The following is an 18,993-nucleotide window of genomic DNA, read 5'->3' on the forward strand; positions in this document are numbered from 1 at the left end:
CACATTTTGGCCAAGGGATCCATGGAATAAATTGACAATAATATTATTGTATTACAATCTATAATGTATGTTCTTAACCCTGGGCAACCTGGGCCCGAGAGGCTCACAGGGATATTGGTATCCACAGTATTCCACCAATTGTACATTTTTTAACTCAATTTCTCTTGTATCCCCCCCCAACAGTTAAAAAAAGCACTGTAATTTAACCTCTAAAACAGCTAACTTCTTTCTCAGCCTCATGTCAAAATGTGTAGAATTACAGGATATTGGCTTTAAAGCTGATTCAAATACTCGCCCCGTGACAATTTTATTTTTTATTTGCTTGACAACTGCCACATTTTCTCTCCAATGTCAAGTGATGGGCCCTAAAAATTTTCCTTCCCGGAGCCCGAGACTTGGTTCATTGGGACTGCACTGCCATGGTCGAGTAGAACTCCTTGTACGCTATTTTTATTCATGAGGGGGGTCCCTGATGAATTTGCTATCACAAAAAGAGTCCCTGGCCTAAATACGTTTGAGAACCACTGTTCTAGTGGAGCAAAAGACACATTGTTCCCAGACTGCTGGGTTGGTATTCCTGCCACCACTGGACCATGCCAAAAGTGAGGATAAATTGTTATTCTTTGGTGTGTGGGGGCTGCTGGATGCATACATTGGAGTCATGCCTGTGAAACACTCAGATTTATTCAGGAAATCCATGGTCACAATGGAAGTTGTAAAACATAATTAATCAGGATGGCAATTTCTGAATATAATAGTCTGGGTTTGATAACTGGTCAATGATTGAAAAGACAACATATGCTTACATAAAATCAAATGAAATTTGATTTGTCACACGCTCCGAATACAACAGGTAACAGCAAAAATCATCAGTGTAAAAACCTTTATTTAACTAGGCAAGTCAGTTAAGAACAAATTCTTATTTACAATGACGGCCTACACCGACCAAACCCTCCCATAGCCCGGACGACGCTGGGCCAATTGTGCGCCGCCATTTGGGATTCCCAATCACGGCCGGTTGTGATACAGCCCAGGATTAAACCAAAGTCTGTAGTGACGCCTCTAGCACTGAGATGCAGTGCCATAGACCGCTGCGTCACTCCTCGCTGAGCTACTCAGAGTAGAAGCTGTTAAGGAGCCTTTTAAACTTGGCACTCTTGTAGAGCTTGCCATGTGGTATCAGATAGACTGCTCTGACGGGTGACTAGAGTCCTTCACAATTTTTGGGCCTTCCACAGACACCACCTAGTATATACAGTTGAAGTCAGAAGTTTACATACACTTTAGGTTGGAGTCATTAAAACTGGTTTTTCAACCACTACACAAATTTCTTGTTAACAAACTATAGTTTCGGAAAGTCGGTTAGGACATGTACTTTGTGCATGCCAAGCAATTTTTCCAACAATTGTTTACAGAGATTCTTTCACTGCATCACAATTCCAGTGGGTCAGAAGTTCACATACACTAAGTTGACTGTGCCTTTAAACAGCTTGGAAAATTCCAGAAAATGATGTCATGGCTTTAGAAGCTGCAGACATCATTTGAGTCAATTGGAGGTGTGCCTGTGGATGTATTTAAAAAGGCCTATCCTTCCAACTCACTGCCTCTTTGCTTAACATCATGGGAAAATCTAAAGAAAATCAGCCAAGACCTCAGAAAAATTGCAGACCTCCACAAGTCTGGTTCATCTTTGGGAGAAATTTCCAATCGCCTGAAGGTACCACATTTATCTGTACAAACAATAGTGCGCAAGTATAAACACCATCGGAACACGCAGCCGTCATACCGCTCAGGAAGGAGACACGTTCTGTGTCCTAGAGATTAACTTACTTTGGTGCGAAAAGTGCAAATCAATCCCAGAACAACAGCAAAGGACCCTATGAAAATACTTGTGTACCTATTTCCTCCAGTATCTATATCCACAGTAAAATGAGTCCCACATCGACATAACCTGAAAGGCCGCTCAGCAAGGCAGAAGCCACTGCTCCAAAACTGCGATAAAAAAGACAGACTACAGTTTGCAACTGCACATAGAGACAATGATCTAACTTTTTGGAGAAATGTCCTCTGGCCTGATGAAACAAAAATAGAACTGTTTGGCCATAATGACCATCGTTATGTTTGGAGGAAAAACGCTGATGCTTGCAAGCCGAGGAACACCATCCCAACCGTGAAGCACGGGGGTGGCAGCATCATGCTGTGGGGGCGCTTTGCTGCAGGAGGGACTTAGTGCACTTCACAAAATAGATGGCATCATGAGAACGGAAAATTATGTGGATATATTGATGCAAAATCTCAAGACAGTCAGGAAGTTAATGATTGGTCGCAAATGGGTCTTCTAAAAATGGACAATGACCCCAAGCATACTTCCAAAGTTGTGGCAAAATGGCTTAAGGACAACAAAGTCAAGGTATTGAAATGGCCATTACAAAGCCCTGACCTCAATCCCATAGAAATATTGTGGGCAGAACTGAAAAAGTGTGTGAGCAAGGCCTACAAACCTGGCTCAGTTACACCAGCTCTGTCAGGAGGAACGGGTCAAATTTCACCCAACTTATTGTGGGACGCTTGTGGAAGACTACCAGAACATTTGACCCAAGTTAAACAATTTAAAGGCAATGCTAACAAATACACTAAATTAGTATGTAAACTCCTGACCCAATGGGAATGTGAAAGAAATAAAAGCTGAAATAAATCACTCTACTATTATTCTGACATTTCACATTCTTAAAATAAAAGTGATGATCCTACCTGACCTAAGATTTAATTGTCAGGAATTGTGGAAAAACTGAGTTTAAATGCATTTGGCTAACGTGTATGTAAACTTCTGACTTCAACTTATGTAGGTACTGGATGACAGGAAGCTTGGCTCCATTGATGTACTGGGCCGTTTGCACTACCCTCTGTAGCGCCTTACGGTCGGATGCAAAGCAGTTGCCAAACCTGGATGACGCAACCGGGTCAGGATGCCTTCGATGGTGCAGCTGTAGATCTTTATGAGGATCTGGGGATCCATGCCAAATATTTGTACATTTCTTGAGTAATTAATATTCTGTGAACATTTAGCATAGTGACCAATCCCTCAATAACCAGCTCTGCTCTTCTTGTACCAAAGCAATACTACTTTGTTACCTTCTCTGCAAAATGTAAGCACAATGTTGCATCTGCCTCTCCTAATCCATCTCTATATTAGAAACCACTGCTGCACTACTTTTTGGTACTTGTTCAGGGTCAAGCTCCTTGTCAATCAACTGCAAGGCAACGCCCAAGCCCGGCGTATTGACAGAACAAGACACTTTCAAATAGTTCTCTGAAAGGGGGCGATGACATCTGCAAAAACTATGTATACATACCCTCCAGAGACGGTAACCAAGGTCAAAATTGTGAGTCTAATGGAATTCAGTTTACTTTCAAAACAGCCAATATCCCCACAGACAGCTTAAATCCATTCAAGTGCAGGGCTGTTCCAGCAATGTACAAATCCTCAAACACAGCTACAGGTAATCCAAATGTATTCAGTTTGGAAGTGCCAATATGAGCTGCACTCGAGACGAAGCCACCGCAAGAATGATAACACGCTAATTACCCAATAGTAATGCACTGATTATGCCAACAGCTCTATTTACATTCTCTCGTTTAGTCATTTCAGAAATGCTTCCTCCTCAAGACATTTTCCAAGGAAATGTATGCCTAGACCTATGTAATGTCTATTTTATCTATGTAACACAGTAGTTACATGTAGCCTTCAATGCCTTCACCTCAATGTTTTTGAAAATGCCAATGGATTACGTCAAGTGTGCGTGGCAATGAGCACATAAACCACTGGCCGAAGTGCAGCTGAGAAACAAGAGAAACCTGAGGAAAAGATGCAAATACCGGTCTTTTACTCCTCTGCAGCACTGACAGGTAATCCTAATTTGAGACAGACATACTCATGTCTAGACTATCTTCTCTCCCATTCAATGTCAATGTTAGCATTGGGCTATTTACTGTGGTGCGTTTATATGACCAAATTTATGAGCGCTTTATATTTTTGTCTCCTCTGGGAAACTCTGTGCTTTTGGACTCGGTGCTCATTTCCATACTGAATATATTTTCAGCTGTAGGCCTAATCCATCGATGAAATAGCTAAAGAAGTGCTCACTATATTCCATGTGCTGAAGCAATTGTAGGCAGCTGATAACATTCATTAAAATCTACTGCTATCTAAGAATCGCTCATGAATTGATTTTTCCAATGAGGCATTTCATTTTGCAGCAGATAAGGATTTGCAGCAGATAAGGAAAGAATGTTCTTGGGATTGGTTGGCTCTGTGTCTCCAGAAAGTTATTTGGTCACTGGTTCACAGGTGGAAACAGCCAAATTGTTACATTGAAATGGTTCAAGCTGAAAACAAAAATTGTATTACGTACATGTCACTGCTATTCATGATTTACATGAATCCATAATTGGCATCGACAATCAGCATGCTGGCTATAGTTTAGGCCTTGACTGGTAGATGAATTAAAAGTTGAGAATCCGCAGGTGTTCCCTATCCACATAGTATAGCAAGATTATTCCACACTTACTATTTAAAGGGACACGGAGGGCATTTATTGTGATACTAAAAGAAAAGGCACGCACATTACACACACCTTTGGCTGGATGGGTGACACTCCTCACAGGGACATATCGATGACAATGTCAAGATGTTTTGAGCTGCATACTGACCTCAAGAGGACATTGATTCTTCTGAAAACAATAGGTCCTTCCAAATTATCTGGGGCAATGTTGATACTGCAAATGAGAGAGAAGCTACTGCCTGCCTGGAGGCTTTCTCAGCCAATGCAGAGCTTTAAAAAAAAAATGTGACCCAGTTCCCTTGAGAAACTCCCTCTTGCCTGAGGAGAATGTACACTCGCTGCCCAAAATGACAAACAGCAGGCAGGCGGTGGCATGCTCGCTTGCCAAATTCAGTGCTCCGATGTTCAAGTTGTACTGACAGCAAAAATATAGACACTGTTATTCACTGTTAGTCCTCACTTGAGACTGAAGTAGTGTGGGGGAAATAACATGGACTGCTTGTGGCAACGAGAGACTGTTTAGTGTCTCAGCGTGGGAAAGTGCTTGTGCGGTCAGTATATTTTCAGGTATATTTGTATTGCAGTTTCATTGCAAGTTACTTTAAGTAAAGCATCATCCAATCAGCTTTTTTTTTCCTCAACTAGACCGTAGTTGTCAGTATAGGCCAACTACTATAGTGCGAGTAACTGTACATTAGTTCTTTGTTAAGATTTGTCAATTTACAACTTACTCTAACTGAAAATGGCTTTTCCCAGAGAAACTTATATTATTAAAGGATAACTGTATATTCCAAATCCTTTTGGTGCCATGTCACCAGTTTTACAGCTATACCGTAACTTCCAATTAAAATATAAACTACTATGGAAACCATTTAACACAATAACAGACTGGCAATGTGAATTCAAGCTGCCAAGCTGGTAGCTGCCAACAGCATGGGCTAACAGCTATATAAACCACCCTAGTAAGTCAAGCCAGCAAATGTTGGGTAATAATTGCCTGATAGTGAGAGGCGTTACTTCCTAAACAGAGCAAAACATGCAATACGCTGACTTCAACCAATCCCACGCCACACAAAAGACTATGGCTTTGATGTGAGGAAATTATGCTTGGCTTTGTATGAAACTACAGTAGAGTGAGTCAAAAAATTACATGGAGAGGTTTGGTCAAATCTCCAGATACATATGATATCTCCAGATACTAGAGGGTGACTTGAGATTTGCACCAGTAACATGAATTATGATGCAAATATCCATTGACATCAATGTATGAAACTAAAGTTACACTTCCATGTACACATTTCAAGTCCCAAGTTCTCGGTCTGTCGCGAACAACTACACCACCCCATGTTTTTCTCCCATTATGCATGTTGGTTACAGATTGCCTGTTGACTTGTTCTTATTGGGACCTTTTGATTGCACACTGCACTTCTCTATCCCCATTCCCCAGACATTTCACGTGTACAGGTGAAAAACTGCACATTTCCCCATTGGCCTGTGAACCTCGAGTTAATACGTACATGCAGGTAGCGGTAGAAATGACTAGGCAATCAGGATAGATAATAAACAGAGTAGCGTGTGTGAAGAGTGTGAAAGTGTGTGTGGGGCGACAATATGCATGTGTGTGTTTTGTGTGTGTCGGAGTGTCAGTGTAGTAAGTGTGAGTGTGTGGGTAGAGTAAGTTTGCATAGAGCCTGTGCAAGAGAGTCAGCGCAAGAAAAAAAAGGGGGTCAATGCAAACAGTCCGGGTAGCCATTTGTTTAACTGTCTAGCAGTCTTATGGATTAAGGGTAGAAGCTGTTCAGGAGCCTTTTGGTCCCAGACTTGGTGCTCCGGTACCGCTTGCCATGCAGTAGCAGAGAGAACAGTCTATGACTTGGGTGGCTGGAGTCTGGCCTGCCAAAAGATGATATCCTATGTATCAGGTTGCATAACAAAAGTCAACAGCAGTTTCCTTGGAGAAAGTTAGACTGAGCTACCAAACTGAGACTAAGAGTAGAGGAACCGCACTAGCAACCATGCGGTGACTGATAGCCATCTATAGAGTCATCAGCAGCATACCACCCTGCATACCACCACTGGCTTGCTTCTGAAGCTAAGCAGGGTTGGTCCTGGTCAGTTCCTGGATGGGAGACCAGATGCTGCTGGAAGTGGTGTTGGAGGGCCAGTAGGAAGCACTCTTTCCTCTGGTCTAAAAAAAAATCCCAATTCCCAGGGGCAGTGATTGTGGACACTGCCCTGTGAAGGGTGCAGTCTTTCAGATGGGATGTTAAATGGGTGTCCTGACTCTGAGGTCATTAAAGATCCCATGGCACTTATCGTAGGGGTGTTAACCCTGCTGTTCTAGCTAAATTCCCAATCTGGCCCTCAAACCATCATGGTTACCTAATAATCCCCAGTTTACAATTGGCTAATTAATCCCTCTCCCCTGTAACTATTCCCCATGTTGTTGCTGCAAATGAGAATGTGTTCTCAGTCAACTTACCTGGTAAAATAACAGATAAATAAAGACTTAAATTACCCCAGATTGTAACTCTCCCAGCAACCACCACTAAACATGCCAGCCAGGTCTAGCTTTTCCAGCAGACCAATATCAAATTGTGGCCGAGCATCAGCAATCAACCACACCAGAGCTCTGGTGAAACGACTCACACATCAGAGTCAACAATTACCGCTAGCCAGGGCCTTTAATATAATTCCATGTGTGGCCACTGTTTTAAGAGCAGGTTTTATGGTTCAACAGCCCACTTGTTTTTCTCCATGGCCAGATTGATTAGATGGGGATCCTGGGGCGAGGCTTTGATCAGGGCCCAACCGAAGAACAACACTTCCTGCCCTTGACCTCCATATGCTAACAAGTACATAAATTAGAGATGAAGTGGTGAAGCGAGAGGTTTCACTCTCACCAAAATGGGCTTAATATGCAGACCTATGCTTGTCGCCTGCCTATTGTTAGGGCGGAGACATGAGCATCTCATCATTATATAAAGATCTCTGGTTAAATGCAGATAGAGGAGCCCCATGCAGGAATGTGAAATATGCAAATGATCTGTTTTGACGGTAGAAGAAGACAACGACTACTAAAGCTTAAAGTAGAAAATAGAGTGCCATATGAACTGCCACAGCATGAGGGGGCTCTGCATTAGAAAACGATTTTGGGTTCGTAATGACTTGGTAAGGATGCTGGTAAGTGTAGAATAAACAACGTTTTAGAGAAAGTGATTCAGTATCAGTGTAAAGCAAAAACCTGCAAACTGTTTACATAGAATACATTAAATGGTGGACAGAGTACATTGCTAGGTCGCGTTGTGTATGCTTCATCAAATAATGTTAAATTAACTGCAGCAAGCATAGGCTATTTATGCACTTAAGCATGCACACACATACACCTCATCACAACAACAAACAGTTTGATTCCAAGTTGCACATGCTGGAAATAATAAATAATTCATGTGTTTCACCATGTTTGTTTTTTTTACTTTAAAACGGGAAATGTTTTATTTGACCGTCTAAATCAGTGGGGTTCAAAGGGTAAGTAAAATGACATCATCTGGAGTGACTACCACTGAATGAATGGAGCCTTTTAGGATCATAGAGAAAACCGCTCTCAGGTCCCCCCTTAAAAACACACATGGGCACACTTGAAAAGGTCATTTCCACTTCCTATCCCGGATAATGCTGCTTGAGCTGAATAAGATATGTATTTATTGCCGTTTAAACTCAAGCAAGATGTAGCTTAAACCTGCTCCTCTTACAAAAGCACATTAGTTTATGGGCAGCAATGGATGTGTTATTTCCAACTCAAACCATGACAACTCTACACACACACAGTCCAAAACACGCAACTTACCGTTTTGTTCCTTTAAACTTGGTTGTTGGAATTTGCTGATGTGACTTGATTCAGCTTCTGAGCCATGTTTTTGGAGAAGCGACACAAGTAGGATGAATAATGGAAGGATCATTTGGATTAGTGGCAGAAAGCGATTACAATGCACTGTTCACGGGACGTTTTCGATCACCACGCACAACAGTTGTTTGGACGACACCAATGCTGTTTTGGAGACATTTTGTAGCGGACAAACGCAGAGTAAAATCCACATAACCTCATTCAAAAACGGAGTCCTTTGAGAAAAACTATGTACGTCATAAAAATCCTGTAATGTCCACAATAAGAAAACGTTGAAACTAATGGCCGTTATGCGCTAGTCTTATTGGTTCGGATGCGCACCTGTTGCTTTTATGGAAAATTGGCTTGGAAGTTAGAAAATTGCTGCTGCGCTTTAAATAATTTCCATATCCAGCTTGAGGTTCCAACAAATGAAACAAATGAGTTACATATTGAGTGAAATATTTCGCAAATGCTGAAATGGATAACTTTTTTTTGCCCAGGGAGAAGTGCGATACTGTAGCCTGCCCGCGACGTTCAGTTTCCAAAATCTGTTTCCAAAGCAATTCCAGTCCAAAGATTAGCAGGCATTAGAATAAACTTCACAGTCACCGCAGATACCACGAGAGTACATCGCAATTTGATACAATTTGTAAAGTGGATGATATTGCAGAGCACACATGACTCCAGTTGTTTGGTGAGGTTGCTGGAGACTGGAACTATTAGCTGTCGCTAAAACCGGGACTACCGCATCTGTATTTTTGGAGAAGCAGACTGCCAACTGACGACCCAACAGGTGCTATACATAAGGAAACTTTTTACCAAAGGAAACTCCCCAGGAAGTTAACTATTTAGTTGCTGCAGCTCTCCTTGTTGCATGGTGTTAGAATAATTTACACTCCCCACATCTGCGAAGTCATTAAACGGATGTTTCTGTTATTTATTCCCACAAGTCCCTGACAAAGTACGTCTACAATAACAAACCATGTGTGTCCATAATGTGTAATGCATTGTGCCTGTATTTAACTATTCATTTCATTCTTATCAACTGTAAATTAGAGAATTAATCTATATTATGATCACGTCATAAATTAAACACACCATATTTGCATAAATGCAGCATCCACAAATGTCACATTAGAGTCCATGTAAAAATGAAAGGCTATGTTAACAAAATAATGCAAAGTAATGAAAAGTAATGAACCAAATAAGTTAGTCCTCTTTTCCCTTCTTTGTTGTCGTACCACTTGCTTTAATATGTAGTTCCTTGTGATATCATGCCATTGAGGGTTGATATTATTTTAGTATTGGCAGAGGCACTGTAGGCTACAGAATAACTTTCCCATTTCAGCAATGTGAATACTGTAACACAACCTGCACTCGTTCCTTAATCTCGCCATCATTGCCCAGAACGTTTCATAACAGGGGCGGTAAAAACAATGCCTAATGCCTCTTTGGGGAACTGTTTAAGAACGCTCAATTTGTCATATCAAAGCTGTAGACACCACTGTTACCATTCCCCCTTATGTTCCCAATTTCCACTCTGCAATACAAAGCTGCACCTCATCATGTGCATTTCATGTGGTTACTCTCATCTCATTGTCAGTGTAAAGTGTGTGTGTCCCTGTGTAAGTCTACCAGCAGACAAAACAATCAAAGGAAGTTGCAGACACATTGAACCTATTCACCAAGACAAATGACGCAATGGCAGAGCAATTTAGCCTTGTCTCACATTTCTGAGATATTACAGCCTCAAAGGAAGGCGAAAGGAAATCTTAAAGATGGCCCCACCTGAAAGGTTTTAATGTTTTTAATCCAACATAATGGCGGATAAGAGATTGCATGACTGTGATACACCGGTTGGTGTGTTGCCCCCATGAAGAGTGGCACATAGAGGTCCTCTTTTGCCTGGTTGCAAGGGCCAAGTCCCTTTGTGTAAAGGAGAGTATAACATTCCACCCCTGCAAAAGCCTGCAGCAGTTGTCAACACTTCACATAGTGGAATATCTCTCTCTCTCTCTCTCTCTCTCTCTCACTCTCTCTCTCGCACACACAATCAAGCATGCACACAAGCAGACATGCAGCCTCTCTCTCTCTCTCTATGTCTCTTGTGCACATGCATATGAACACACTCAAACATGCACACACGAACACAAACAACCTATCTCTCTCCTTTTCTCTCTCTCTCTCGTGCACACACACACACATGCATGAGCACACGCATGCATGCATACACCCGCACTCCCCTCTTTCTCTATCACACAGGCACACACAGGCACACACTCTTTCACCCCTGAAGGTTTTGTCTGTGAAAGCTTGGTATTTGGTCTCCCTGTCCACATTTGATTGCTGCTTCCATGGTGGTCTCGTGAAACACAGAGGGTTTGATACAACAACAAAAAAATCATAAACAGAGGAAATTAGAAACAAGACTGACTTTTTGGTCACTGCAAGCGTACAAAGAAATGCCAGCCAGGAGGGCTCTGCTAAGTAAGCTGGGATGGAAATGTATGCAACAGAAAATTCACAGTCGTTAGCGGAGCTAAATCCCATTACAGTCGAGTTGCCTTTTTAGGACGCACACCGGCAAACGAACAAATTCCCCATCAAACATATTACGTTATGTATTCGTCATGGTGAATGTGAGATATTATTTTGATAGAGGTGAATTAACATGGAAACTTTATGAATGGACATTGCTATACAATGTTCAAGCGTAGTACCTCATCGTACCTCGAGGCAAGGGCGTCATGCCCATAGAGGGCACAGGAACATGTGCCTCCTCAGATTTGTTCTGTTTACGTTTGTTTTATTTTTATTATAATAATACAAAATAATATATAACATCTGTTTTCTTATGTGTAACATTACAAGCCACCTAGCAATTTTATGAGGATGACTTTAGCTAGCTCAGATACAGTAGGTTCCCAATCTCCCAACCTCATACAGTAACTAGCTACCAAGAAGCTATTTCAGGCTATCAATCAAGTTAGAGTAGCTAGCTTGTCTAACTATCTTAGATGGCATGCCTGCTGGCAAGGTTGGTAGACTTTAGAAAAGCAAGCAATAACTAAATGTACTGAATAAGACTCACATGAATTTAAATATTTTACCCAGATCATAGCAGAGATGCAGACGAGCATATTTCATTTCTTTAAAAAAAGAACCACAAGTCAGAAGAATACAGACAGTTCAAGAGGTATGCTTCGGTATGCAGAACAATAACCTTTTTTTTATTACATAGACTCAATGGCTCTAGATTGCAGGAAAAAGCTGTTTCCATCCCACAGCCATCCTCATGTAATTTGTGCCTCCTCAGATTTTTGGGGTGCATGACCCCCCTGCCTCTAGGTGAGATTTATGCTTTTCTGAAAACTTAATTTGCATGGTAAAAAATGTTTTACCAGCCTCAGCTTTTGAATGCTCCGCTCATCCATTACCATATACTGGTGAGATATTTTTTGTCCATGTTTGTCCACGTGTCTATTTTATAGGTAGGTAGTCAGGTATCCCAGTCATTACATGTGTAATGTTTAATCTTGTTGAAGAGTTTAATAGGCCCCTACATAATTTAAAGGCTTTGACACCAAATTGTATCGCTGGTAGTCTGTGATTACGGGCATAGTTACCGTACAATGTCACGCTAGCATAGTTAAAGATGCTCTATGTTATAATGCCTTCTGCATATAGACCATACGTGTCAATGCTGTAGTAAAATAATACAATTGCATGAATGAAAAAACATAGCACCATTTGAAACTACAAAGAAAGAATCACTAAATTGTTCATTAGAGCACCTTTACCTTTAAAGTCAGATGTTGATCTACACATAAAACCAAAACTGTGACCCCTCTTTGAATCTTACAGTATGTCACGGTTGCTAATGTACTCCAGCAGTGATATATTGGTGTTTTGCTTTGAGGCTAGATCCCCCTGTTGGTGGTCCCTGAAGCTGCATCTCAGTCATGACCAATGGCTGACAATGGATCTGGTATTGGAGACCACTAATGATGGGCAATATCTAATCGCAAAGAAGAGTTGTGTAAGTCATATGGTTACAGAATCCAATCAAATATATGGAAAGTGGGATTCGATTTTCAGAACTGTTTGTAATGTGTTCCCCCTGTATTCTGATACAAGAAGTAAAAACTGCCAATAGGGTAGGCATGTACGGCACGGTAAACTCTTCATATGTCGACTCAATCGAAAAATGCCTTTAAAAACATAAATGCTTATAACCCTCGATTGGGCTGAATCCCAGCCTAAGTGTGTGTGTATGTGTGTGTGTGTGTGTATGTGGGGGGGGGGGGGGGGGGGACCTGCGTACCAACCGCCTTGTCTGATAGAGAGAGGGCTGTCAGCTAGACCTAAGGCATCAAGAATCTCTAAACTTTCTCTAAATAAGTCCCATTTGTCATTGAGAAAACTACCAAAAGGATTTGGCTGGTTGAGATCTAAATAGTGTCTGGTAGGTCATCACCACTGATCCAATTCCCTCGAAACGTCTTCAGCCTTAGTTTGCATCTACAACAAATAGGAATATGAACCTCTTCTGCTGGTGCCTTTGCCACCTCGATCATCATTCAAGTCTTCATCCTCTTTGTTAGCACTATTTGCCACATGGTAAGTGCTTGTCCCTGTCAAAACTCAATATCATATTTCTCACTTTTGTTACTCCGAATAACTAGACAGGCACACACATGTTTCATGCACATGCACGTGCACACAAACACACAGGCATACACACACCGACCTTAGAATTTCAACTGAACAAGCTGTGAATCACCTATTGAAAACCAAATCCTTAGGGCTAAACGAAGGCCTCTCAAACCAGCAAAGTGGTATACTTCTACCTCTGTCAAGGGCTTTATTTTCATTAATTCACAGAACGTGTCCACACAAAGTCCTTACTTACTGAGAGCAGAATATGGCCTGCATGCCAGATATCATACCACAAAAGATTTGCTAAACCCTACTGACAAACCTTTTGGAATGGCACGCCGTTGAACATTGAACACTTTCTCAAACACAAAAGTAGCTTTGTACTCCAAAGTAATTTCATTGATTATAACATTAGAACCATGCACTCGGATATTAATCATAATTCAGTTTATGTGAATTATTTTGTATATGCAAATGACATGGCCTGTCAATCCCAGTCAATCCCACCAATATTACAGGGACTAAAGTGGGGAACCTGTCCAATCAGACCCAGAATCATTGAATAAAAATGTATTTGCAGCCCTCCCAGCAAACCAAAATTGATTCTGTGAAAGTTCCCAGAACATTTGTTATGTCGTGGCAAATGTTCTCATACCATAAAACTGTTCGGTTACGCTGATGATTACAGACTGTTTGTATAAAATATATATCTGATGTTGCAAGAATGTTCCTAGAACACAATTAATCGGTTCTTTCAAGGTTCCCAGAATGTTTCATTAGGTTGTGCGAACAGTCTGGACATCACAAAATATATATTCCCAAAACACAAAAAGTCCAGTTGTGAAGATGACTCTACAATGTTTCATTTAGAGTGCAAAGAACATTCACCTGATGTTACAAGGATGTTTGCAGAACACAGTTTGTCTGTTCTTTCAAAGGTTTGCAGAATGTTTATTTAGGTTTTGCTAACATTGTGGGAATATGACACCAGATACAGTAGGTTCCCAAAACACTAAAACTGTCCAGTTGTGCTGACATTCAGATAATGTTTGTTTCAGGGTGCACAAACATTCCTTTGATGTTGCAAGAATGATGACAGAATGGCCTTCCTGAGTTCTTTAAAGGTTCCCAGAACATTTAATTAGGGTTGTGGGAACAGTATGGGTACATTACAAGAAATAAGTTCCCGAAACACAAAATATTCTCAGTTGTGATGACATTCATACAATGTTTAAGTTAGGTTGCACAGGACAATCCTATAATGTAAGATTGTTGACAAAACACCTGGTCTAGGTTATTTAAAGGTTCCCAGAACATTTCAAGTTATCTGGGATGTTGCAAGAGTATTCTTGTGATATTCACATAGGTTGCCCAGAACATTCCCATAAATGTACATTTTTATGACGTTCATAGCATATATTGTTTTTAAAGATTTGACATAATATTCCATTCATATTCACACAATATACATTTAACCTTGTCTTGCAGGTCCTCAGAACATTTCAATAACATTTAGAAAATGTTAGATTTAAGTTTTATCTAGCATTACCACAACATTCTCAGCATGCACATTTGTAGCTCATTAAAGCAAAAGAAATTAGATGGTAATACATCCCCATTATGTTTCTCTCCAGATTTAATGTCAATTAGCATTTGAGGACTGTATTGTTGGCCCACTACAGGGTAATCTACGCACATGGTTTAATGTAACTAATTGGACAAAGAAAAACGTTGTAGAATTATCTGGACAGTTTTTTGTTTTGTTTTGGGAGGTATCACATTTCAGGAGAAGACCCAGATGTGTCGAAGTGTCGAAGTGTCGAAGTAAGAAAACGTTATTAGTAGAACAGGGGACAGATGACAAGTCAAGGGCAGGCAGAGGTCAGTAATCCAGATCAGAGTCCATAAAGTACAGAACGGTAGGCAGTCTCGGGGTCAGGGCAGGCAGAGGTTAATAATCCAGGGTGGTGTGACAAGGAACAGAACGGCAGGCAGTCTCAGGGCAGGCAGAATGCTCAAAACCGGGAAAACTAGAAAAAGACAGGAGCATGGGGAAAACCACAGGTAGACTTGACAAACAAACTGGCAACAGACAAACAGCGAAATACATTGGGGGTAATGGGGAAGATGGGCGACACCTGGAGGGGGGTAGAGACAAGCATAAAGACAGGTGAAACAGGTCATGGTGTGACAGAAACAGATATTTTGTGACGTCCTCAAAATATTCTAACTAGACTGCTTCCACAACCTAATGAAACATTCTGGCAACGTTTAATGGACAGATGAAATGTGTTCTCGGAGCGTTCTTGTAATACCATGTGAATGGTTTATAAAAACTTCACCAGCACAACTGGACAGTTTTTGTGTTTTGAGACCATTTGCTGTAACCTAACGAATGTTATGTTAACTTTCACAGAACCTATTTTGGGTTGCTTGGAAGACATTACTGATACATTGTGTTATTACTTTACCTGGAAACCTAATAATAACTTTTATGGAAAGTTCTGTGGTGGTTGTCAGATGTTGTGCACAACATTTTAGTGAATGTTAGGAGAGCATTACAAATATATTTAATTATAAAAAGGTTTAGTTATCAAAAACATTCTTTGAATGTTTTTGGGATGTTACCATCCTAATGATAGATAATACCATAACCAGAACTTAATGGGAATCTTAGCTAACGTTCTGGGAATGTTCCCGGTTGGCTGGGCTGGGTTATATCTGTTTCCAGGTTCTGACCGTTCTGCCTGCCCTGAGCCTGCCTGTCGTCCTGTACCTTTGCCCCACTACTCTGGATCACCAACCTCTGCCTGACCTGAGCCTGCCTGCTGTCCTGTACCTTTACACCCTCTCTGGATTATTGACCCCTGCCTGCCTTGGCCTGTCATTTGCATGCCCCTGTTGTGAAAAACTTTTACTTCGACACAGTCTGCATCTGGGTCTTACATTAAAATGTGATAGTACGAACTGGCCATGACTGACCCAGCAGACCCGAACCAGATCCACAACTCCCTCGTCTCCCAAGAAGCCATCATTGGAAGGCACAAGGTGTTGCTTCGTGGTCTGATGGAAAGGTTCCAGGCCGTGGCCGAACCTCATGACCAAGTATTGGACACATTGAGGGAGCAATTCCGTGGGTTGTCTACTAGGCAGCCAACCACAACATTAACCTCCCAGCCCCTCAGTAACCCAGCTGGTAACAGCGCCGTCACCACGGTTTCCCAGGAATCCCGCTTACCTCCCCCGGAGCGCTTCAATGGAGAGTCGGGCACCTGTCGGGCATTTCTCGCTTAGTGTTCCCTCGTCATGGAGCTGCAGCCCTCCCTCACCACAGACTGCTCTAAGATAGCGTACCTCATCACGCTGATGTCCGGGAGGGCCCTCGCCTGGGTTCCAGGCATTTGGGAACAACAGTTGGCCGTAAGCTTCAGTCTGGAGGGATTCGTGGCAGAAGTGAAAAAGGTTTTCGAGGCTACGTTGTCCAGGAGAGAGGCTGCCCGGAAGTTACTCCGGCTTCGGCAGGACACCCTCAGTGTGGCAGACTATGCAGTGGACTTCCGCACGGTAGCAGCGGAGGGTGCCTGGAACCCAGAAGCGCTGTCCGAAACGTTCCTGCACGTATTATCAGAGGAAGTAAAGGATCTCGACTCAATCATCATTTTAACCATCCGGATCGATGGTCGGCTACGTCCCCGAGAGGATCCAAGATTACCCTAGTTCCTCCAAGAGCCTCCGAAGACTGCCAACTCACCTCTTCTTGAGCCGATGCAGCTCGGCATGGCTGGGCTGTCTCCAGCCGAACACGTACGCAGCCTTGACACCCAGAGATGTCTGTATTGGAGGTACTGCTGGTCATTATGTGTCTACCTGTCCCTTCAAGAGACCTAGCTCATTCTTTGGAGTAAGTACTCTGGTGGGTCAAAAAAAAAATCTTGTCCCATTACTCGCCCCCTATCCATGCCATCTTGCTGTGGGGTGACCAGTCCAAGTCTCTCCAGAGGTACTCATCGACTCGTTGGCCGATGTGAGTCTTATAGACATTACCCTGGCATCCGAGCTGGGCATCCCCACTCAACCCCTCTCCATTCCCATTGATGTTAGAGCGCTGGACGAGCGCTCTATAGGCTGGGTCACCCACCATACCACCCCCATCAACTTACGAGTGTCAGGGAACCACAGCAAGACAATCCAATTCCTGCTAGTTGAGTCTCCGCAGGTTCGCGTGGTATTGGGAGTCTCTTGGCTCCAGCGACACAATCTCTCTATTGACTGGGCTACTGGTGCCATTGTGGGCTGGAGCCTGCCCTGCCACACTCATGGCCTGAAGTCAGCTCTGCCTGCCCTCGGACATCTTCCTGGGGACATGGAAATTGCACCGGACCTCTCTGCCAGCCCCGTGGAGTACCAGGACCTCCGGGAGGGGTTCAGCAAGGCCCGGGCCACTTCCCTTCTGCAGCACCGACCTGTATCCAAGAAGGTCAAGCCAGATGCGCTGGCACGCCACTATAGCCCCGCGGCTACACCCCCAGAAGCCGAGACCTTTCTCCCTCACTCCAAGATCATTAGCCCATTTGCTGTTCGTCCTCTGTTGCCCCGTACCCTTCATATACATCCTACCTTTCATGTGTCCAGAGTTAAACCCATGTCTCACAGCCCTTTGTCTCCTGTTTCCTGGCCCACCCCTCTCCACCGGATCACCAAACTATGCCTGACCTGACCCCTGCCTGGCCTGTCGTTTGCCTGCCCCTGTTGTAATAAAGTTTGTTACTTCGACACAGTCTGCATCTGGGTCTTACCTCAAAACGTGATACCAGTAATACCTCTTGGCTAGACATACAAAGGCACGGATCAGAATCCACATACTGTAGTTTGCTTTTCTTGATATCAGACCGTGTGTGAAAGAAAGGAGTGGCTCCACATCAAAGGTCAGCTTTGATTCTCTTTTGGTGTGGCTATAATAATGTGGAAGTACAGTATACACACACACCGTAGATGGTAGAGAACCTCCACTCCCAATTTCCTGATGGGCTTAAGAGGCTAGAATGCAGTCCTGCACACACACAAACACTGACACTGTGTTGTTGGCAGACAATAATGATGCATGGGTTGACTCATAACCTGCCGTCCCGTCCCTGCGGATATCCGCAGGTGGGGTCGGATTTAGGGTCATTAATATTGTGTGGATAAAGGGCGGGTGAGTGGCGGGCTGGTTAAATAACGAGAAAACATTACCTTAAAAAATCCATAAATGTATAATTCTTGTGCGATTTATATCTATCTATATGCTACATTTAGGTTTTTCTTTCATTATTTTAGGCATATGCAATAGTGCATAAGTATGATTGGGGAGTAACAGATTACAATGTACATGTAAGGGATTACATAAAACTGTAATCCATTACGTTAACAACCAAAAATATTGTAATAACATTACAGATACTTTTGAAAAACTAGATGATTAGTTCGAGGATTACTTTTAAATTCAGAATGGATGATTGTGAGGGAAAAAAATATTTGACACTTCTCTGTTTTCTCAATGACATTCAAATCAGCATTGAAAAAAGGCGCAAGTTTAAGTTTGACCGCAAGTCAGAGACCACTGTGATGACAGTGGTCATCTGGTGTTTTGTGGGTAATATTTAATGAAGCTGCCAGTTGAGGACATGTGAGGCGTCTGTTTCTCAAACTAGACACTCTAATGTACTTGTCCTCTTGCTAAGTTGTGCACGGGGGCATCCCACTCCTCTTTCCATTCTGGGTAGAGAATGTCTGCGCTGTTCTGTGAAGGGAGTAGTACACAACATTGTACAAGATCTTCAGTTTCTTGGCATTTTCTCGCATGAAATAGCCTTCATTTCTCAGAACAAGAATAGACTGACGTTGTTC

The 18,993-nt window shown here is 42.4% G+C and overlaps 1 protein-coding gene across 1 annotated transcript in view; it reads right to left on the reverse strand.

The window, feature by feature from the left end:
* LOC109905280 (platelet-derived growth factor C) overlaps nucleotides 1-9,234 on the reverse strand; it is a 91,563-nt gene extending 82,329 nt beyond the window's left edge. Inside the window, exon 1 of the mRNA XM_020502562.2 lies at nucleotides 8,410-9,234. Coding sequence (XP_020358151.1) covers nucleotides 8,410-8,521 — 112 coding nt within the window. The 5' untranslated portion in view covers nucleotides 8,522-9,234. The remainder of the gene's footprint in view (nucleotides 1-8,409) is intronic.
* Nucleotides 9,235-18,993: the final 9,759 nt, after the last annotated feature.

Source organism: Oncorhynchus kisutch, linkage group LG15, assembly GCF_002021735.2.
Source record: "Oncorhynchus kisutch isolate 150728-3 linkage group LG15, Okis_V2, whole genome shotgun sequence".
NCBI classification, from domain to species: Eukaryota; Metazoa; Chordata; class Actinopteri; order Salmoniformes; family Salmonidae; genus Oncorhynchus; species Oncorhynchus kisutch.